Here is a 23,633-nt window from a genome sequence, read left to right as displayed (position 1 = left end):
ATAATCCAGTGAAGAAATGGGCAAAAGACATGAGTAGACACTTCTCCAAAGAAGACATCCAGATGGCCAACCGACACATGAAAGAATGCTCAACATCACTCATCATCAGGGAAATACAAATCAAAACCACAATGAGATACCACCTTACACCTGTCAGAGTGGCTAACATTAACAACTCAGGCAACAACAGATGTTGGCGAGGATGAGGAGAAAGAGGATCTCTTTTGCATTATTGGTGGGAATGCAACGTGGTGCAGCCAATCTGGAAAACAGTATGGAGGTTCCTCAAAACATTAAAACTAGAACTACCCTACGACCCAGCAATTGTACTACTAGGTATTTATCCAAGTGATACAAGTGTGCTGTTTCGAAGGGACACATGCACCCCTGTGTTTATAGCAGCACTATCAATAATAGCCAAAGTATGGAAAGAGCCCAAATGTCTATCAATGGATGAATAGATAAGGAAGATGTGGTATATATATATATATATATATATATATATATATATATATATATGTAATGGAGTATTACTCAGCAGTCAAAAAGAATGAAATCTTGACAGTTGCAACTACATGGATGGAACTGGAGGGTATTATGCTAAGCGAAATTAGTCAGAGAAAGACAAATATCATATGACTTCACTCATATGAGGACTTTAAGAGACAAAACAGATGAACATAAGGGAAGAGCAACAAAAATAATATAAAAACAGGGAGTGGGACAAAACATAAGAGACTCTTAAATATGGAGAAAAAACAGGTTATTGGAGGGGTTGTGGGAGGGGGGATGTGCTAAATGGGTAAGGGGCATTAAGGAATCTACTCCTGAAATCATTGTTTCACTATATGCTAACTAATTTGGATGTAAATTAAAAAAAAAAAAAAAGAATGTATTACCCCAAATGAGAGGTTAGTAGCTACTGATGAGGATGTCTGTAGAGGGTACATAAAGTCTTGCAAAATCTTAGAAACCACAGACCTCTTATACTTAGGCTTATACCACTGTCTTAGCCCAAGTCACTAGAAGGTAGAATATGAGAAGAGGATTAGAATTCTAATAGTTTATGTAAGGTATGCAAGGTCAATTCACTAAAGGTGGAAAAAAAAGGGAAATGAGACAGGAAACCTTGATGCATTACCTCCTGGAGCACTAAATCGCATCTTGCCATAATGAGACACAGGAGAGACATGTCCATATTTGGCATATGGGACTTTTTAAGACTGCTTTCAAGGAGAAGCCACATCTCACAATAGTCCACAGAATGGAGAAATGAGGAGGGTTATTCATATCATCTGTTCCTTTTTGTCTAGCATTTTCCTTCATCAAGATTCACCCCGTAGGTGCTAACTTACCATACTTCCATCTTGTGTCACTCAGAAGGTGGCTACTCCAAATGTAGAAGAGGAGAGGCAGCTCAGTGTTTGGCCATGGTGATCATGCAGGCAGAAGTCAAGTGAATCTGAGACTCTGCACAATATTTATGGTCAAAACAGGCACTAATCATGGATACTTTATAAGCTTTGTGTGCTTGAATTTTGCGGAATGTTTTCAGACATCAGAATTTTCTTATCCCTAAACTCAACTCAGTATCAGTGTTTCACTAGTGACACTACTGTCTTAAAGATTTCCACTCACTTTCTAAATATTAACTCTAGTGGTCTCTTTGTCCTTAGTTTTGATTCCCTGCAGATGTATGTTTGGTCATCGTCTTATTCTACATTCTGTTCTTTGCTGTCTCAGTCTAGAATTGCTTGTTTGCATGGAACAGACACAACATCAAATTAACTTAGGCAAAAGGAAAATGTAAGGGAAGGATACAGGGTTGTCTGGTGGAACCTGAGAGCAGAAGGCATAGCCAGGCGTCATTCATTCATTCATTCAGTACTTATTATGTTCTTTAATTGATACAAGAGATAAAATGGTCAACTTGACAGATGTAGTCTGCATCTATACTAGACTAGAAACATGAAAAAGATAGCGGCTCTGGCTATACATTAGTAAATAATCTAACAAACATTCATTGGGTGCTCCAATGGTGAGCAAGTAGCTTTCTGTTTTGGGGTGCTTTGTTGTCTTGAATGGCCTCTCAGCAAAAGCCACCTCTTGGCTCTACAAGACTCTAACATTTCTGTTCCGCTCTAACATCAACTAATTAAAGTATCAGGTAATTATTTAAAATCCCTGTAGAGAGGATTAGAGTGGCCTAACTTGATTCAGACAGGTGATGTGACCCAATCAGCTACAGTCAGGGAGGTAGGATTATATGATACTAATATAGAAGCTGGACCTACTGATTCAGTAGGGACTATAAGTAATGGACAAATTCTCAGAGAAGGAATTTATACCCCAAATTATACACATATTTGAATTCCATTGTAGTGCTCCCCTGAATCTCCTTTTATTATATTCACTGTCTCTTCTTTTCTTCTTGCCTCTAACTATGGAATTTGTCCAAAGATCTCCCTAGACTCTTTTTTTTTCCTCAGTACTCTTCCTCTTGAAATTTTGTGGCTTTGAATATCAGTGATAGTAGTTGAATCTGAAATCTTCATTTCCATATCCTATCCACTTCCTGATACCTGCCTCACAAGTCTGGATCATAGACCTCTCCACTTGGATGCCTCACAGGTAAATCATAATCGGTTGTCCGGAACCGCACAGATCATCTACCCTTATTCCTCCAGCTTATTGTCCTAATGTCAGCTCTCTACTACTGATTGTGTAGGCTCAAAGCCTTGAGATTATCTTACCTCCACTCTCACAATTCTTCTCACATCCTATTAGTCATCAAGCCCTATTGGTTTAGCTTCCACGTAATCTTTCATATTCATTTACTCTTCCTCGTTTGTATTGCCCAAACTGTAGTTCAGACCTTTTTTACTTCTTACCTACATTGTTGAAATAGTTGCTGAGTGGCTTCCCAACAGTGACTCCTCATTTAAAACTATTCAACATATGACTTTGAGTTTAGACATCCTAAAGTACAGTGTAATCTCATAATTCTTCTGCACAACAGTTCCTTTTTATTTATTAAATAAAACTTAAAAACCTGTGCGTAACGTAGAATTAGTGCCCACTGCAACTAAGAATATCATAAATAGCAATGCCATTTAAATAAAAATAAAATCTATTTCTCTGAATGTAGTCAGTCCAGAGCTGGTATGGTGATCTGGAACCTAGGTTCCATCGTCTGCTCTGCCGCACATGGCTTACACATAAGGCCATCTCATGGGTTTATCGTGGCTGCTGAAGCTCCACTTATCACAGTCATGCTTCATGCAGCAGGATAAAGGGCAGAAGGGTCTGTTCCCCCTTTTTAGTAAACTTCCCAGAACTACTATCTGAATTTTACTTACATTTTACTGGCTGAAACATAGACACACAGGCATATCTAACTGCAAGAAAGAATCTTTTTGTAAGAAAATGAGAACAGACACCAATGTAGGAAGCTATAAATCTCTGCCACAGACCACCTTTCAATGCCATTTATGTTTGTCCTCAACCCAGAATTTCCATCTTCATTTCCTACCTTGATTTTAAGCATTCTGTCTGTTTATGCTGGGTTAAATTCTTTATTTTTTCTCTTTGTTCCCATTTGCAATAGTTAGGGTAAATTGGAAACAATTATAGAAAGAGGCCACTAATTTCAGTGGCTCAGGTAAGATAGAAATGTATTTATCTGACATAAAAAGTCAGTGGGTCTAGGCTGACAGGACAGCCCTGCTTTTAGTGAGAAAACTCAGGACCCTCATTATCTCACAGGGTGTTGTACTCATCTGCCTAATCAAAGCTGATTCAGCGCTATATTTGTGTTCCAGTCCACCAGAGGGAAAAAAGGTATAATGCTAGAGAAAATGGTGTGCCTTCAAGTTAGAGGTGACCTGAAATTTGCATATATTACATTTGCTCACATCCCATTAGCTTGGCCATATGCGCACATCTAGCTGCCAGAAAGACTGGGAAGTATAGAGTAGCTAGGTGATCATGTGCCAAAGAAAAGTCAGATAAAGAATTTTGAAAGGACAGCTGCTATTCTGTCACATTCCAGTTCCTTTGTATTCAAGTTACAGTTTAAGTGCCATTTCTGCAAAGAAGCTTTTTCTGGATCTTTAACCCAAAACGGTAATGCTTATAACTAACAGTTATCCAGCACTTGATATATACTGGGAACCAGACTGCAATGATACTTTTAAAAATTCTACAAGATGTCCTCATTTCCACAGATGAAAAATGATAGTTCACACAGATTAAGTGATTAAACCAAGATTACAGGACTAGGAATTTATTTCTACTTCTAAACTCTCACAGGATTTCATTTCCTTTTTTTTTTTTTAATGTTTATTTTTGAGAGGGGGGGAAGAGAGAGAGAGAGGGAGGGAGAGAATGCAAGCAGGGGAGGGGCAAAGAGACGGTGGAGGGGGGGGGGGAGACAGAGGATCCGAAGCAGTCTCTGCACTGACAACAGAGAGCCTGATGCAGGGCTCAAACTCACGAACTGAGATCATGAGCCAAAGTTGGATGCTTAACCAACTGAGCCACCCAGGTGCCCCTCCTTTATTTATTTTTCTTAGTACATCTTTTTGTTGCATCTCACTTCTTTCCCACATTGGGAACTTTCTGAGGCCAAGTCTGATTCCTCTTCTAGCCCTCACTGTATATAGCAAAATACTTTGTATGTAGGAGACTTCCCTTAAATATTTACTGAACAAATGAATTGTCAGCTAAAATAATTCTGAATTCACAGGTAACATAAATAGTTTAGGTAGGGTATTCATGCCAAGTATATTTTCTGTATATGTAAAATTAGAATGATCTTTATTTACTTCCTTTTGCATACGACTGCACTTATATACTTATAATAGATTACATTTATCTTTGAAGAAATTAGAATGTGGGAAGAAGTTGGAGTGTGGGAAGCTAAAGCATATTTTATTTTCAAATGCCTATATTTACTCTTTTCTTTTTTAAATTTATTTACTTAAATTTCAGTTGTTAACATACAATATAGTGTTGGTTTCAAGTATAGAACCCAGTGATTCATCACTTACATATAGTATGGGGATAGATAAATTAGAATAGTGTGTACCTGTTAAATATCAGGCCATGTACAAGGATTTTTTTAAATTATGGCATCAGGGGTGCCTGGGTTACTCAGTCCCTTAAGCATCTGACTTTGGTTTAGGTCGTGATCTCATGGTTCGTGAGTTTGAGCCCCATGTTGGGCTCCGTGCTGACAGCTCAGAGCCTGGAGCCTGCTTCAGATTCTGTGTCTCCTTCTCTCTCAGCCCCTCCCCACTTATGCTGTGTCTCTCTCTGTCTCTCAAATAAAAATATAAAAAAATTTAAAAAAATAAAATTATGGCATCAGTTTGGGTGGACAAAATTATACAGGAAGTAATGGGAGATGTCAATCAATAAAGGAATTGTTGCATTTGTGTATATCCATATTACTGCATATTAGCATCATTTGAACTTGAGGCATGTCTAATAAATTTAATGAAGAAAGAATGCTACAGTGCTATATACATGGTTCCATTTTTTTATTTATTTAAAAAATTTTTTTTTAATGTTTATTTATTTTTGAGACAGAGAGAGACAGAGCATGAACGGGGGAGGGTCAGAGAGAGAGGGAGACACAAAATCTGAAACAGGCTCCAGGCTCTGAGCCATCAGCACAGAGCCCGACGCGGGGCTCAAACCCACAGACCGCGAGATCATGACCTGAGCCGAAGTCGGCCGTTTAACCGACTGAGCCACCCAGGCGCCCCTGGTTCCATTTATTTAAATATAATTATTTATAGGTCTGTTTATGTTTGTGAACATTGAGAAAGGTATGCAAGGATACGCACTAAACCATTGATCTTGGCTATTTCTGATGGGTATGACTGGAGGCAGTAATGTTGGGAGTCTAAGTGTGTTAACTTTTTCTTATGCATCCCTTCATGTTTGGTTTGTTATGAAAAGCACTGATATGTTCATATTTTAAAAAATATAATTTCTAATGAAATTTATAAAAAATTAACTGCATAAAGGGGATACCTTCTTGAAATTCCCATAGCACTTAGTACACATGTGAAGATTAAAGCTATTTTGGAGTCTTCATGTGGATCAAAGATATGTCATCCTAGATGACTATTGAGAAAGAGTTTTCAGCCAACCTTCACTGTATTTATCTAAGCAGATTGTCTCCGAGGTGGAGAGTGAAATAGAGAACACAAAATCAAGAATGGGAGTTACTCATTTCAGAATGCCAATGCTACCAGAGTGCTAAACCTGAACTCTTCCTCTATTTTACTGTAAACTCCTTGAAGGCAGGGCTTTTTATTCCATCGTTGTATCCCCACTTCCAAGATTAACAGGAGATGGTCACTAAATGCCTACTGAATGAATGACTGAATAAATGCACATTTTAGGATGGCAGTTAAAGAGTTGGTTATTTCGTTAATTGTTCTTCACTGGGATATCTATATTTGGTTCTGGTTTATAGGACACCATGCCCTTACCTCTCCTCATCCTGTGATCATAAGGCACTGTCTTTACTTTTACATATGTCTGTCTCCTGAAAAGGCCTGTGACCACAAAGCAACTATTTCACGAAATTCTGAACATGGTAGTTCTTGAAAAATGTGTTTTTTTTTTCTTCCAGATCACTCCTTCTAATGTCATGACTCTAACAGTTATTTGGTCACACAAATAAAGAACTCATTGATTCTATCAGCTATTCATCATTTCTGATATCACTTTTGATCCCATGCTCATCTTAAATCTTATGGTATATCATTATAATCACTCTCCTCATTCTTTTGCATACACCCTCAACTTATTTTTCCCACTTCTCTTTGAAATGCTCATCTATTCTCTACGCACTCCCACAGGGGTTCCTTTTCATTGGCAAGACCTTAAATACCATATGTGTATTTAATGACTCAGTAATGACTCCAAAATTGATGTATCTCGCCTGAAGTTTTCACCTGAAATTTGAACTCCTATGTCTGATTGTCTGATTGCCTGTTCCATGTCCCCACCTGGATGGCTATGGTCATCTCGAACACGATATGTCCAGTATTGAATTTATTCTCTGCCCTCACCCCAAACCTGCTTCTCCAGCAATCTTCCCCATCTCAGAAAATTGCAGTTCCATTCTTCCAGTTATTCAGTTCAATCATGAATTCTTTTTTTTCCTCTCATGCCTAATTTCTAATTCTTCAGGCAGTCTTGTTGGAACTAATGTCAAAATATACCCATCATCCAAACTTTTCTCTTTACCAACATTGCTCTAATCTGATCTAAGCCACTGTTATCTCTCACCTAAGTATGCATGTGCCTCCTCCCTGGCTACCTCCCACCTTTCCACACTCCAGCTCTCAATATGACATTGGAATGATCCTATTAAAACTTAAGTTAAATCATGCCACTCCTCTAATCAAAACCCTGCAATAACTTCCCATCTCATCCAGAGTTAATCTGGCTACTTGTCACCTCTCTGACCTTACCACATACATCTTTCCTCCCTCGCTCATTTTACTGCAGCCACAGTTGGACTGATTCCACTTGCATGGAGGGAATAAAGGTTTAGCTTAAATTGAACCTACACTGATATATGTGAGGAGATAAACTAGTCTTCAACATAACTGGAGCTGTGCTGAGTTTTACCTATGAAGAAGGCATATACCAACAAGACTTCTGGCAACCATTTCAGAAACTTTTTTTTTTCAGAGACTACAAAATTCTTTGACATTATGAGAATTCTGTTTCTCAATCTAAGATCATGATTAGATCAGTCTAGGAGGTCTGTACACATATTTTCTTTTTATTTCACTGATTTCTATATGTGTGTATGAAACATTTTTATTAAGGTAAAGTACTTTTTTAAAAGAAAAGTGTTACACCCAGTCCCTGGTAGTCCCAAATTAAAATTTGGAACCGTTAGCTATAATTATTTATTTGTTTGGTTTAGGCCATCATTTTCAATCACAAAAGAATTCATCTTGAGATTCAATGAAACAAAAAATCCAAAAGAGAAGGAAGAATTGTTGGACCTAGCTAGAAAAAATATCCTCAGATGTAAGGTAATAGTACACTCTTTGATTACTTAATATATGGACTTTCTGTTCTAGTTGGTGAGTGGTTACATGTTCCAAAATACTGAAAGGAAAAATAAGAAATACTTTTTTAAAGTTATAAGTAAGCATAGTTAAAGATACTAATGCAAAATAAAGTTAAAGCTTATAGCCAAATAATTCAATGTCAAATAGATTTTTAGGTGGAGATTATCCATAAGTTAAAGGGAAATGTAGCTGTTGACACTTGACCAAGGGCTCGCCACAAAGTATGAAAGGCTGGAGAATAAATTTTTGATTATGAAAATTCCATTTTTTTCTAAAAAAAAGGTTGACTGAGATATGAAGTGTCCCAAAGAAGAAGATTTCCTAAACCTTCACTATACATGCCCAGAATACTCTATTCTTTCTGTGTAACAAACTATTCAGAATACTCTATTCTTTCTGTGTAACAAATTATTCACCTAACTTGTAGAAAAGAGATTCTTTAAGAGTGTGCCATTAATTTCCAGATTTTCAAACATATATCAAAACAGAACAAGAAGTGAAATAAGTCTTTGTTTTACTTTTCTTACATTAGATCCAGTTTGTTTGGAAGAAACTAATATACCTATGATTTTGCTTTAATACAAAAAAAATTCATGCACTAAAAGTTGCACAAAACTGAAGCATAAATTAAGCCATCTTTTTTGTTGTGGTGGTGGTTGTTATTTCTCAGTATTTCAGTTCACTGTTGCTCATATTTTTTAAAATTTTGAAAAAAGTTGATTAGAAAAATAATGTACTTCATGCCAAGAGGTGCTAGCAGATACATTCATCTGTGAGCTTCTCTCCAATTGGCCAGCTGCTCCCCAGGGCAGTCCTAGGAGTGGGACCATTAAGAAAAGACTGGTCATCTTGGTATATATCTCATGTTCATTAATTTCAGTCCATTCACAGTGAAGTAGCCAGGGTTTTCCAGCAAACTGGCTTCAAACTACTTTCTGTCGAACTGCATTTGTTCAATATACTTTTCCTTCTAGAATTGGAGATGCTTTCTCTTGGTGGGGAAATGAGATAGAAGTAATCCTTAGAAAGTACAGAATAAAAGAATTATTTCTAGCAAATAACCAATGACATAACTGAGAATATTAGCAAACGTTCCTTACATTTTAGCATTAATAACAATTTACAGAAAATGTCAAAAAGTAAAAATAAGAAAAGCAAAACAAAAAGTTTTATACATCTCTGGTTGTAGAGCATAGCCTCCTAGAGTGACCTTCAGAGTATAATTAAATAAACACATAAATTTGTAAGAAGCTGTATATTTTGGTTTGCCTTTTTTCATGCTTTCCCATAACAGAGAAAACTGGGTCTCAAAACCTTGGGCTCTGGGAAGCATGTTCATCTTCCTACTGCATGGACGGAAGTAATATATCTGGCTCAATGCAAAGGAGAAATCCAAGATGGTATGTGCTCTAACTAAGCTCTTTTTAGTTACCTCAGGTGTTTTCTAGATTAGCAGAGAAGGTATAATTTGTGAACTTTAACATTTGAAAACTATGCAGGAGCCAAGGAAAATTTGCCTTTCTGTATCAAAATATCTGGTGATGTTTCATTAGGAAAGCTCCTTTTGTAATTTTGAATTCATGAATTTGTTCAACATTTTAATTACAAAAGTGTTTTAGAAACTTTTGCTCTGGCTAATTAAAAAGTAATATAAAATGTCATTTAGTGATTTTGAATTACAATAGGCACTATACTTTAGAGAAACTTGTTTTGGACTTTTATAGTTCTTACTCATAAGACGTTAGCCAAATGGTTGTTTGTTTTTCACTTATTTTAAACAGCCATTTTACTCATTACCTTTTCGTTTATCACTTCTCATTTGTATGTCTCCTTTTAAACCATCCTCCAACCAATCTAAAAAAGAAATTAAAAAACACTATTTTTAAGGAGGTAAAATTCCTCCTATCGTTATCCTAAATTTTATGTGTATGCCTTTTACAATGAGTTTTAAAATGTTAACCATATGAGGTCAGAGAGTATTTTCCTATGTAAATTGGGTTTTGTAGTGCTATCCGGGACAAGCAACAGGAAGAGTAAGAACAATTTTGTATTTAACCTACCTATATGGCACTTCATCACAGTGCTATCCACAGCCTGACCTATACTAAATTTTTAAATGATATTGAAGTAAACAACCCTAGCTTATCAGCAACCAGCAGCTGCTTGCTTTTCTTTGTCCATTAAACCTGTTTTGTTCAGGTATCCTTCAGTCACGTGATTCAGAAGACTGGCGCTTCCCAGCCTGGGCATCTGGGGGAGGTCATAGTTGATCTAAACTAATCATGGCCATTCTCTTTTGCTTCCAAGTGATTACATGACCTGATTAGGAGTGGTCACGTGACCTGGTCCTGACCAGAGATATAAAAAATAGGTCTATTTGGAGTACTTTTTGTTGAATTGCTTTTGAAAAATATGCCTGGGGAGAAAGCACTTCTTCCCTTCTTATACCTTTTGATTCCTCTGTAAATGAGTTGGTAAGAAAATAATGCATGGAGCTTGTGTGGTCATCACAGTTAGCATGTATATCAGAGAAACTGGAAGGTGAAAGAAAAATACATACCCAGGGCAGTTAGATGAGCCAGCCCTACAGTATTTCCAACTACGATCTTGGGAAATAATGAACATACTTATTTTGAAGACACGTCTTTATATTTCCTGTTACACACAGTCAAAAGCTTTTTCACTCATCAAGATATTGAACTCCAAATAAAAAACCTAAGTATGAATTTGTCTTACCAGCTCCACAGCTGAAAACCCTCCACACCTGTCTTGTCTCTTGTCTGCTCCTCATTCTATAGTCCATCCACTTTCCATGCAGCGGTGACCATTCCAAAGCTGAAATCATTTCTAGTGCCTTTTGATTACACTTAAAATTTAAAGCCCCAACTACAAGGTTCGTTATGATCTGGCTCCTGGCTGCCTTCCCTACTTATTCATTCTGCTCCAGCTGTACTGTTCTCCTTCTTATTCCTTGGATGTGTCAGGGCTTTTTCTTCCTTAAGTCCCTGCATTTGCTGTTCTTTTCAGATATTTACATGACAGCTCTTCAAAATCTTTGTAATAATTTGAGGTGTAATTTCTCTGGGGCCTTAGCTTGATATTCTTCCTCACTCATCTCCCCTGGGTCTTACTTCCTCTGCCTTGATTTTCTAGTTTTTCACTCTTTATAGTACTTATCTTTAGCACTGTCTTCTGTTATCCAGTTCTGTCCCATTTCTCCACCATTATTTCTGTGGCCTGGCGATCTACTTTGTGTTGGCTGGAACAGCTGGAGCTCCTTGGGCATTTCTCTGTCTCTCTTCTATCTCTATCTCTGTAGTCCCTCTAGCTTAGTGACTTCTGAGTAATTAAGACTTCCTACATGGCTGCTTAGGGTTCAAAAGCTAGCATCTTGAGAAAGAGATCGGAGTGGCAGCTGTATTGCCTTTTCTGATCTCGGTTTGAATATCATGCAGTGTCACTTCTGCTGCATTCTATTGGTTGAAGCAGTCACAAGACCTACTCAGGTTCAATAAATGAAATAAAAGGGGTGAAAAGGGGAAAGGGGTGTAGACTTCAACTCTTGATGGGAGGGGTGTCAAAGAATTTGTAAATATTTTAAAACCACAATCTGGCTTTGATGACAGCAAATAGTTAATTGTAAGACTTAATTGTAGCATGCAAACAGCATTACTTATGAATTAATGATGTTTCCACCTTTTAATATTTCAGAAGCTTTAAATATGCTTTATGCTTCCCTGGACCATGCTTCCTTTGATTATGATCATCTGCCTGCGTTATTTTTTGTTGCGGAATCAGTTTTATATAGACTCTGTTGTGATGCATTCCAAAAGGCATACTTATATTCAATTGAAATAAAGCTGGCAAAGGTATGTTTTAAAATATTTTTAATGTGTTTTAATTGCTACACATACTGCATGAGGTCACATGACACCTGTTTTAGGACCTAAACAGGCCATTTGGTTTCATTATGGAATATTCTTTTGTTTGTTAATTTATTGTAATCTTTTCTAAATGTGGATAATACATTATTACTTGATATCCAAATGGAGATAGTTTGAGGACATATAAGTTCACCAACTATGTAAGAAAATAATAATTAAAATCAAGTTTAATTTATGTCTAAATATATATAGCATTTTTCCTTTCTATTTTAAGAATTTTTAAATACCTCTTTCCATTTTAAAATGTTGACAACCTTAAATAGTTGCCCAATTTGAGAAGGTGAATTGTTCTCTCAGTATTCTGTGTCATTTAGAGCCATCAGATGGGAAACTATCTTCATGTGGTTCATGTTTCATAAGGTCCTGGATGTCATACGGGTCTACTCCCTGTGATGATGCTGGTTGCCTGCTGTAAAATTTATTAGTCAAAAACACTTAGCTTAACTGGTAGTTTTATTGCAAAGAAGATAAAAACTAGGAGAAAAAATTATTTTTTTTAATTTTTGAAGTTTATTTATTATTGAGAGACAGAGAAAGACAGAACATGAGCATAGGAGGGGCAGACACAGAATCTGAAGCAGGATCCAGGCTCTGAGCTGTGAGCACAGAGCCTGATGTGGGGCTCGAACTCACCGGCTGTGAGATCATGACCTGAGCCATAGTCGGACGCTTAACCGACTAAGCCACCCTGGCGCCCCTGGGAGAAAAAATTCTTAATAAATACATACTCTTAAAATATGACATTTGAAGAATTACTTGCAAAAATTATTATTACTTATTGCAAAAATAATTTCTTATTCAGTTTTGACTGTGAACTGTAGAAATCAACCATGAAAATATTAATGAATTAGCCAGGGCATTTTTGGAAGATATGATGTTTCAGTCCTTAGAAATCAAGCCTAGATCCTCTCAGACATGTTTGGGGGTAAAAGACTTAAAGAGACCAGGCGAGATTCAGAGAACACATAATAGAAATTGGATGTGCAAAGAATCGAAGCTTTGCATAGAAGGGCTGGGAGAAGAGAGACAAGATTTTACCAATGGCTGTCTTTGGGTGGTAATATTATGATGACTTTATCTTCTTTCTTTTTCCTCTGTTCCCAAAACTGTCCATTATAGAGATATAGAAAAGATTATATAATTATTGAAGAGATTTAAAAAGATATCTAAATCTGTACATATTTTATAATGGAAAAAGAATGGAAGGAGAAACATAGAGCAAGTCTGGCTTTTCTTCCTTTTTCTTCTCATCCCCTTTAGGGACATATTCTGTTCGTTGCCTTTTATATTTCTGCTAGCAATAAATGACTATAAAATAAAGTTTTAGCCATTGTACAAATTGCTTATAATTTATATATACTATGTCATTTAATTTTAAAAAGATTCCTATATCTTCTCATCTGACAGTTTAGACAATTTGCACAGGTTCATAAAGCAGCTGTGAACACTTGCACAGAACTTGAACAATGATCAGCACTTCAGATGTATTAGACATATTAACTTATTTAATCTTTAAAACAATTTTAGAAGATAGATGCTATTGTTAGCCATTATTTTACAGACTGTGGCATAGAGAGTCTAAGTGAATTATTCAAGGTCTCAGCAGAGAAGGTTTTGAACCCCAGAGTCCATTGGAGTGTCAGTCATAATGCTATACATTTACCTTGCCTCTCAGATTTGCTAATTTTAAAGCTTACTCCTTATTCTTCTAGATAATATAAATGAGATAGTGGAAATGCGCATGCTCCATAAATACCTTTGATTTCAGGCAAGAAGCCATTTCAGATATACTCCTCTCCCTTTGTAGAATTTTCATTATATATCTGACAGTCAGTTGGAAACCTCTCTTTTGATCTCTTCTCTTTGACAGTATGCTATACTGAAAGGTATTGCCAGGAAAGTATCACCCACCTTCATATGCACCATTTTATTGTTCAGTAATATTTGGCCCAGTGTTGGGAAGTACCAGAAATATTTGATACCATAATATTATTTGCTTTCAGATTTTGTGTGCATTCTTTCCTTGTTATTCACCTATGTGTGTAGAATCCTCTGAAGTATCAAAGTCTACCACTGAAGTGTGGAGAATAACATATAAGGAACAATAGTTTAATATAGTTTAGACATAAATATAAAGTGTTCTTCAACCTTCTATAAAAAACATGGAACACATAACCAACTATTAAAATATAACACATAATAAATATTATTCAGTATTCCTATTTTGTAGTTAGATAACAGAATCAGAGTAATGAAGAGAAGAAGTGATGGAAAGAGAAGGAAAGAAGGGGAATAAAGAATAAAGGAAGGAAAGATGAGAGGGCTAGGAATGAGAAAAATGACAGAGAGATTCAGCCTAGGAGGCAAAGTTCAAGCTGTCAAGCTACAGAAAGAATATGTACACAAATGAGACATGAGGAAAGATGCACAGAAGGTCCCAGAATATTCTAGATGTATAGAAAGGCAGATTTTTAAATAAAAATTTAGCCTTTCATAATATTATAGATGAAAGCTTTTCAAATCATTTTGCCAAGCATAGTTATTACTAGGGATAGCCCAGGGTCAGGTGAAACTCATGACCAAATTGGGGTATAATACAGTGATTATTCAAACTGATCTGTTTTTCATGAATTTTTCGATTTTCTCCAACATGAAATTTTTGAACATTAATTTTCCTTTCAATATCCATCTCTAATTCCTTGCAAATTATTCTCCTTCTTATTATTTTTTCATTCAATGTCTATAACAATAGGTATTTTGATTTTAATACTCCCACTTAGAATGCTGCAATATTCTTTTAAATGATTTGACAGTTTCCACTTCACATCTAACTTCAATCTTTTAGAGAAGTACAGTACTATATCAAAGTGGTCTATATGAAGAGATTCCTTGAGTATGCTTTATACACATTTTCTTTTTATTTCTTTAAGTCTATAGATGGTGCATGTTCATAATTTATAGATACATATATAAATACTGATGGTGCATTCTCAGAATTTATTTTATCAATAGAATTTTGTGATAAAAGTATTTGGAAATCACAGCTGTAACAGAAAGTTCATGACTTTTGGTGCAACACACAGTCTTGGGTTCAAAACCCAGTGTTGCCACTTACTTGTTAAATTGTCTTGGTTGAATCACTGCCACTGGGTAGATTCATCCTTTTTACTTTATTATTTTTTTTTTTACATGTGGATCTGACACTAGCCTGCATCACTATTAAGAGGATTTGATTTGGACTATCTATATCTTGACAGTGATACTGTTTTATTTGTTTTTTTCCCCCAAATCTTTTGATTTAGCAGTTAACGAATTTGTGTTCCTTTTATTTCTATCGTTTGTGGGGGTTTTCTCTCATTTTCTGTGAAAACTTGCATATCATATATTTTTGCAGATATTCCATTTTCCATATTCAATGTCAAACAAACTTGCTCTACAGGAAACTTGATGGAGGTAAGAGGGCAGTGTTTATTCATCAGTGACTTTTTCTTCATAGGGGAATTGGGATCTTAGTGTAGCATAGTATGCACCAGCAGAACATTTCTCAAAATTATCTAAAGAAATGTGTTTAAAAACTGTTTTGGCTGAGACTCATGGGAAGAAATGTCTTCTGCATTGCAATCCAGCACACACGTAATACTCACTGATTTATATACTGAACTGTGCAATGTACTATGATATTTTCTCTTCTCTTCTATTTTGTTTAAAAATCCCCTCTCAGTTGATTTCATGACTCAGTTAAGGGGCATGACTTGTGATTTGAAAAATACTGTTCTATAGGACATAGAACAGAATAGCAGTCGGTACTGGTCATATATATAATGTAGAGACGATTTATAAAAGGTTTTTGGCTGAACCAGTCTTTCAATCTTGATATAAATGTCTTAAAGTTATTTCAAAAGCACATAATCTCAAGTGAGTCTGAAATTGTTTCATCAAAGCAAATGTAACAATAAAATGGTTTATTTTCCTCATAGTTTTTACACATTTATTGATGCAGCACAAAAATACTTTTTTCTTTTTCTTTTGACAGATTGGCTATTTGGTCTTTTTACGACTTTTTATATATTTCCTGCATGGTCACCTAGGAACTTTTAAACAACATTTACTTAGGCTTCAACCATATTTATACGGTAGACTATCTTTTATTTTCTACACTTAATAAATGTTTTATGTTATAGTTTGAGAAGCTCAGACTATCACTATAAAGAACATAAGCTGTATTTTATTCTTCATGAAAGATAATAGGTACAGTATTGCAGAACACAGCTTCTGGGCCAGATTGCATGGGTTTTAACTTTCCTACTTAAATACATGACCTTGTCTGTGACTCAGTTTCCTCATCTGTAATCATGTCTACCTTTCCAGATTTCAAGAAAGTTAATTTTATATTTTAGTAAGGTAATATTGGTGGCAATGTAGATGCTGAACTGGAGTAAAGAGAGAGTGGATACAGGACATCAGTTAGCTATGACATTAGTTGGGCAGGAGATGTTAAAGATTATGAACTTTGAAAATGGGAATGAAATAGAGTAAAATTGTTTTGGAAAATATTTAGGAAAAAAAGACAGTGGGTTGGGTGATCAATTGGATCCAGACTATATATAAGGGAAAATGAGAAATTCAGGAGGAATCTTAAATTTTACATATTGACAGAGTCAAGATAATGGTATTCTAAACTGAAAAACATTTGGAGAAACACTGGACATATTGAATTTTAAAGGTCACTCAGGTGTATATACCCAGTGAGCAGTTGGAAATATAGACTTGGAACAAGGGAAATAAACGAAATCTGGAATTCACTTATTTCTTGGATATTAACGTACATGATTTGACAGTCATCCATGTTAACAAGGCTGAAATAACCTGGGGGGTGGGAGGTGGGTGGTAGTGGGAAATTAATTCTAGGAATAGGCTTGGGGAGCATAAACATTTAATAAGTTATTGGGGTGACATATGTTAATGAAGGGAAATAAGAGGGAGTGATGACATAGAAATCCAAAGAGGGGAGGTTCAAGAAGATCAACATTATGAAGAGCTATTGAAGTATTAAATGGTAGGAGGTCTGAAAGTTGATGGCTTTCTGTAAGCATAAAGTCACTGTTGATCTTGGGAGCATTCCCAGTGGAGAGGTGGAAGCAAAATTCAGATTGCAGGTAAATAAAGAGTGAAGGGAAAGTTTAAGCATGAGACAGAGATAGTGAACTATTACAAAAAGTTAGCTATAAAAGAAAGAGAAATATGTCAATAGTTTGGATGAAAAAACAAGGTCAAAAGACAGTTTCACTTCTTCCTTTCCAATTTGGATGCCTTTTATAAATATGATGTTAACTTTGGCCTTGTCATATGTGGCCTTTATTATGTTGAGTTACATTCCCTCTATACTGGCTTTGTTAAGAGTTTTTAAAATCATAAATAGATGTTGAATTTCGTCCAATGATTTTTCTGCATTTATTGAGATGATCATATGATTTTTAGCCTTCATTTTGTTACCCTGGTGTATCACTTTGACTGATCTGAGGATGTTGTACCATCTTTGTATCTCTGGAATAAATCCCACTTGATCATGGTGTGTGATCCTTTTAATATATTGATGAATTTGATTTGCTAATATTTTTTTTGAGAATTTGTGGATATATGTTCATCATGGATATTGGCCTGTCATTTTCTTTTCTTGTGGCATCCTTGTCTGATTTTGGTAGGGTAATGTTGGCCTTGTAAAATGAGTTTAGAAGAGTTCCTTTCTCTTCTGTGTGTTTTGGAAGAGTTTGAGAAGGATTTGTATTCTTTTTAAATATTTGTTAGAATTCATCAGTGAAGCTGTCTGGTCTTTGTTGGGAGGTTTTTGATTACTGATTCAATTTCCTTGTCAATAATCACTTTGTTTATATTTTCTCTTTCATCTTGATTCAATCTTGGTAAGTTATATGGTCATAGGAATTTATCCATCTCTCCTACCTTATCTAACTTGCTGGTATATAATTGTTCATAGTAGTCTCTTAGGATCCTTTGCATTTCTATAGTAGCATCTACTTTTAGTTCTGATTTTACTTATTTGAGTCCTCTTTTTTTTTCCTTGGTGAGTCTTATCAATTTATCTTTTCAAAAAACTTAAAAAATTTTTTTTTATTTTATAATTTAACTTTATTTTTAAAAATTTACATTCAAATTAGTTAGCATATAGTGAAACAAAGATTTCAGGAGTAGATTCCTTAATGCCCCTTACCCATTTAGCCCATCACCCCTCCAGCAACCCTAAGTTTGTTCTCCATATTTATGAGTCTCTTATGTTTTGTCCCCCTCCCTGTTTTTATATTATTTTTGTCTCCCTTCCCTTATGTTCATCTGTTTTGTCTCTTAAAGTCCTCATATGAGTGAAGTCATATGATTTTTGTCTTTCTCTGACTAATTTCACTTAGCATAATACCCTCCAGTTCCATCCACGTAGTTGCAAATGGCAAGATTTCATTCTTTTTGATTGCCAAGTAATACTCCATTGTATATACACACCACATTTTCTTTATCCATTCATCCATCGATGGACATTTGGGCTCTTTCCATACTTTGGCTATTTTTGATAGTGCTGCTATAAACATAGGGGTGCATGTGTCCCTTCCAAACAGCACACCTGTATCCCGTGGATAAATGCCTAGTAGTGCAATTGCTGGGTTGTAGGGTAGTTCTAGTTTTAGTTTTCTGAGGAACCTCCATACTGTTTTCCAGATTGGCTGCACCAGCTTGCATTCCCACCAACAATGCAAAAGAGATCCTCTTTCTCCTCATCCTCGCCTACATCTGTTGTTGCCTGAATTGTTCATGTTAGCCATTCTGACAGGTGTAAGGTGGTATCTCATTGTGGTTTTGATTTGTATTTCCCTGATGATGAGTGATGTTGAGCATTTTTTCACGTGTCGGTTGGCCATCTGGATGTCTTCTTTGGAGAAGTATCTACTCATGTCTTTTGCCCATTTCTTCACTGGATTATTTGTTTTTTGGGTGTTGAGTCTGAGCAGTTCTTTATAGATTTTGGATACTGACCCTTTATCTGATATGTCATTTGCAAATATCTTCTCCCATTCTGTCGGTTGCCTTTTAGTTTTGCTGATTGTTTCCTTTGCAGTGCAGAAGCTCTTTATTTTGATGAGGTCCCAGTAGTTGATTTTTGCTTTTGTTTCCCTTGCCTCTGGAGACGTGTTGAATAAGAAATTGCTGCGGGCAAAATCAAAGAGGTTTTTGCCTGCTTTCTCCTCGAGGATTTTGATGGCTTCCTGTCTTACATTGAGGTCTTTCATCCATTTTGAGTTTGTGTGCATGGTGTAAGAAAGTGGTCCAGGTTCATTCTTCTGCATGTCGCTGTCCAGTTTTCCCAGCACCGCTTGCTGAAGAGACTGTCTTTATTCCATTGGATATTCTTTCCTGCTTTGTCAAAGATTAGTTGGCCATACGTTTGTGGGTCCATTTCTGGGTTCTCTATTCTGTTCCATTGATCTGAGTGTCTGTTCTTATGCCAGTCCCATACTGTCTTGATGATTACAGCTTTGTGGTATAGCTTGAAGTCCGGGATTGTGATGCCCCCTGCTTTGGTTTTCTTTTTTAAAATTTTAAATAAACTTTTTAGTTTAAGTGGATTGAATTTAAAATAAAGTCAAGGGCGCCTGGGTGGCTCAGTCGGTTGAGCGTCCAGCTTCAGCTCGGGTCATGATCTCACGGTTTGTGAGTTCGAGCCCCGCGTGGGGCTCTGTGCTGACAGCTCAGAGCCTGGAGCCAGTTTCCGATTCTGTGTCTCCCTCTCTCTCTCTGCTCTTCCCCTGCTAGTGCTCGCTCTCTCTCAAAACTAAACATTAAAAAAAAATTAAAAAAAAATAAAATAAAGTCAAAAGTGGAAAAGACTAGTATGTTGTAGGGTAAGAGATTAAGAGACTCGAGATACAAGAAAGGGGATATTTGTGGAAAAAGTCATGGAGGAGGGAATAGAAGGTAATGGTGGAAGTGCTTTGGAGAGTGACCAGTATGCACCACTACTACCAATTTGGACAGGGCATAAAACCAAGGTAAGATTGTAGACTAGCAGAGCAAGAATTCCTGGCTAGAGTGCCACTTGTTTTGATTTCTTCATACATTATAAATCCTCTTTCAACTCCTCACTGTGTTCAGCATAGTGACTCAACAAATAATCAGATGATGGTGGCAAATAAATTTTGAAAAATCATTTGCATAAAATGTCAATTTATCACATTAGCTTGTTCTTGTAGATATATCCTGAGAAAACCAACATCTTTGTTCCATATAGGATAAAAGCCCCAGATTTTGCCCGGCTCTCAAATACTGTTAAGTAGAGCCTTACATATGCTACATCTTTGTCTTCAACAATAGAATGATTCCTACCTGGGGCCATTAGCAACTGCTTCCTATTTATGTAGCCACCCAGTGGAAGAGTAGTTATTACTAATTTTTCCACTCTCAGTAGATTGAAACTCAAAAATTGTCCAGAAGTTTATAAAAAGAACAGCATAAATATGGTTCTGTTAAATACCAACATAGTGTTATGTTAAATGATAATAATTTTTGCCGTATTTAAAATATATTTTCTTTTTTTCTTTTTTTTTTTTTTTATTTTTATTTTTGGGACAGAGAGAGACAGAGCATGAACAGGGGAGGGGCAGAGAGAGAGGGAGACACAGAATCGGAAACAGGCTCCAGGCTCCGAGCCATCAGCCCAGAGCCTGACGCGGGGCTCGAACTCACGGACCGCGAGATCGTGACCTGGCTGAAGTCGGATGCTTAACCGACTGCGCCACCCAGGCGCCCCTAAAATATATTTTCTAAGAAATCAACAACAATAACATCTTGAAAAGAAATAAAACTGGAGAACGTAGGGTTAAAAGCAATGACTTGGTTTGTTTGTAGGATTACAGTTTCAAAGTATCCATTATGAATAGAGTATATGTTATAAATGTATTTATTTTCACCTGGAAATTTCAAAGCATTGTTGTACAGTAACTGTACTTAATTAGGTGTTCAACCATTATACCAATTGCTGTTCTGAATTATAAACTGTTATGTATTAATTATTTACCTTGCAGTTTTCTATTATACCACCAGGGGTCATACATAACATTAGAAATCTTGAGGAGATTCGGAAATGGATAGCAGTTTCATCATCTACATACTAAGTTTCATTATATTTTAGTAACTGAAACAAAATGAAACATAATGCAATATATTAATGACATAATTATCACAAATTATTTTTCTTACAATAGCACTTTCTTTCTCTGGAGGGTCATATTACAAGTATCCAAACATCTTGTCAAATATGCAATTCATTCTGAAAACCATGGAAATAATATGTAAAAGAGAACTCCCTTCTGGATCAATTTTTAACCCTGTCGAAAACAAGAAAAGCTATAAGAACATAGATTCGGATATGGTGAGTATATCCTAGTGTGTAATGAATCAGATAGCATATGATGAAATAATTGTGCGTGCCAATACAGTAACATTGCAGAAGATGAGTTTAGCTGGAGGTGGGGCCGGGGAGAGGAATGAACAGCAAAAACACTAAACCAAATGCACATTTCCTGGACAGGGGAAATGTAGTTAATAAGATTAGCAGGCATCAATATGCAGCACCACTACTTTAAATAGAGTAGTGTCATAATGCCTTTTTCCTTATAGATTCCATCTCAGCAATTTAATTGGAAATTGCACCCCAATTTAGATTAACTTATAATGAGGATTTTAAGATATTACATTTACATTAAAAGGAAAGTACATAAAGTACAGGCTATTAATGAGAGCATTTGTAGTATTTTATGCTGCCGTAATTCATATGTAATAACATTTAAAGTGCTATTTAAATCAATTGAAATGTTTTTAAATGGTTCAAAATTGAGGAAATAAAATAATTCCTATGAAAATATGAAAAATTTTCTTTTAATTTCTAACTCGGATATTAGTGATTAACATTAGAGAAAACTATCCCAATCATATAATTGCTTGGTCTGTAATAAACTATGTATTATGCCAACAGAACTACAGTGAACCATATAATTTGTTCATATATGTTATAGGCTGATGTACGTCAAAAGACAAACTTCAATCTCTGGGGCTCATAATATATTTCCCTTTCTCACATATACTCCAAAAGAAAGCAGTGAATACTTTAAAACCTTGATTCTTTTGTTATTTTATTTTTTGTTGTATAGACTTATTATTGCATAGTTTACAAGCAGAAAATTTGTTTTTCTAATAATTTCTTAAAAAGGAAAAAATATGTTTAACATAAGAGAAGTTGAAACCACTAAAAATTTTTGAGAAAGATTATTTTTTCAAATAGTTATGAGTTGCCTTACAATTTTCCCATGCTTCCCTTGGGCCCTTTCTAAATTTTTGTTTGTTTGTATTTGTTTTTGTTTCTTAAGAGAGTAAAGTTTGTTTGTTTATTTATTTAGAGTGTGTATGTGTGTGTGTGTCCGTGTGCAGGTACATGCTCACACAGGAGGGGCAGAGACAGAGGGAAAAAGAGACTTCCGAGCAGGCTTCCCACTGTCAGTGCAGAGGCTGATGTGGGACTTGATCTCAGGAACTGTGAAATCATGACCTGAGCTGAAATCAAATGTCAGACACTAAACTGACTGAGTCACCCAGGTGCTCTTCCCTTCGGCCCTTTCTAAATGTGTGTGTGTGTGTGTGTGTGTGTGTGTGTGTGTGTGTGTGTTTAAAGTTTATGTATTTACTTTAAGAGAGAGAGAGAGCAAGCTGGGAAGGGGGAGAGAGAGAGAGAGAGAGAGAGAGAGAGAGAGAGAGAGAGAGAGAATCCCAAGCAGGCTCCACACTGCCAGCATGGGCCATATATGGGGCTTGAACTCATGAACTGAGACATCATGACCTGGGCCAAAATCCAGAGCAGGATGCTCATCCAGCTGAGCCACCCATGTGCCTCCCTTGGGCCCTTTCTGAAATCAAGTAAAATATAAGTATTAAAGGAAACATATTTAACCACATCTATGTCATCATTCTAGCTTTAGTGTTGTTCCATCATTGACATAGAGTGACATATGCTAAGTAATTTGAACCTTTTGGTTATAATTACTAAGGAACACCAATTACTTCATGAACAAAAGGGATCTTGTTTTTAAGTTTAAAAATGTTTTAACAACAAATGTATAATCTAAGATATGGAACAACTGTAAGAACACTGATCATGAAGAGTTAAGACCTGCTAGCAACTGACTGATTCAGACGAGGTCCGTTGGGCTCTCTAAACCCCCAAATGCTTATCTTTAAACAAGACATCATCACCATCAACACCATCACCACCACCACCATCATCATCATATTCACTCTAATCTATGGAGTTGTGAAGATGTGCCTTATAAATTAGTGAGTGCCATGAAAATGTAAACAATGATCACTGAACATTGTATTTAGAAACTCACTTTAATTTAGGCAGTTAAATATAATAATTTTCATCTAAGGGCATGATTATGCTGATTAAATAATTGTTTTACAGTGTGGTTAGTTGTGCTTAATGGAGTGATTTGAGTGTTTTTGCTCAAAAAAAATAAGATACTGT

The 23,633-nt window shown here is 36.0% G+C and overlaps 1 protein-coding gene across 15 annotated transcripts in view; it reads left to right on the top strand.

The window, feature by feature from the left end:
* TMEM232 (transmembrane protein 232) overlaps nucleotides 1–23,633 on the top strand; it is a 210,865-nt gene that overhangs the window by 27,154 nt on the left and 160,078 nt on the right. For 11 of the 15 annotated variants that reach the window (XM_015542903.2, XM_042991086.1, XM_042991076.1 and 8 more), the window contains 5 exons: nucleotides 7,961–8,072; nucleotides 9,406–9,511; nucleotides 11,823–11,980; nucleotides 16,089–16,188; nucleotides 21,319–21,485. In XM_015542903.2, the coding sequence (XP_015398389.1) occupies nucleotides 7,961–8,072; nucleotides 9,406–9,511; nucleotides 11,823–11,980; nucleotides 16,089–16,188; nucleotides 21,319–21,485 (643 nt within the window). Of the gene's footprint in view, nucleotides 1–2,522; nucleotides 2,632–7,960; nucleotides 8,073–9,405; nucleotides 9,512–11,822; nucleotides 11,981–16,088; nucleotides 16,189–21,318; nucleotides 21,486–23,633 lie in introns of those variants that run through there. The other 4 variants (XM_042991150.1, XM_042991158.1, XM_042991131.1 and 1 more) reach the window with 3 other exon arrangements.

The sequence above is a fragment of the Panthera tigris genome, chromosome A1 (genome assembly GCF_018350195.1).
Source record: "Panthera tigris isolate Pti1 chromosome A1, P.tigris_Pti1_mat1.1, whole genome shotgun sequence".
NCBI classification, from domain to species: domain Eukaryota; kingdom Metazoa; phylum Chordata; class Mammalia; order Carnivora; family Felidae; genus Panthera; species Panthera tigris.
This window is presented reverse-complemented; position numbering and strand designations above follow the sequence as displayed.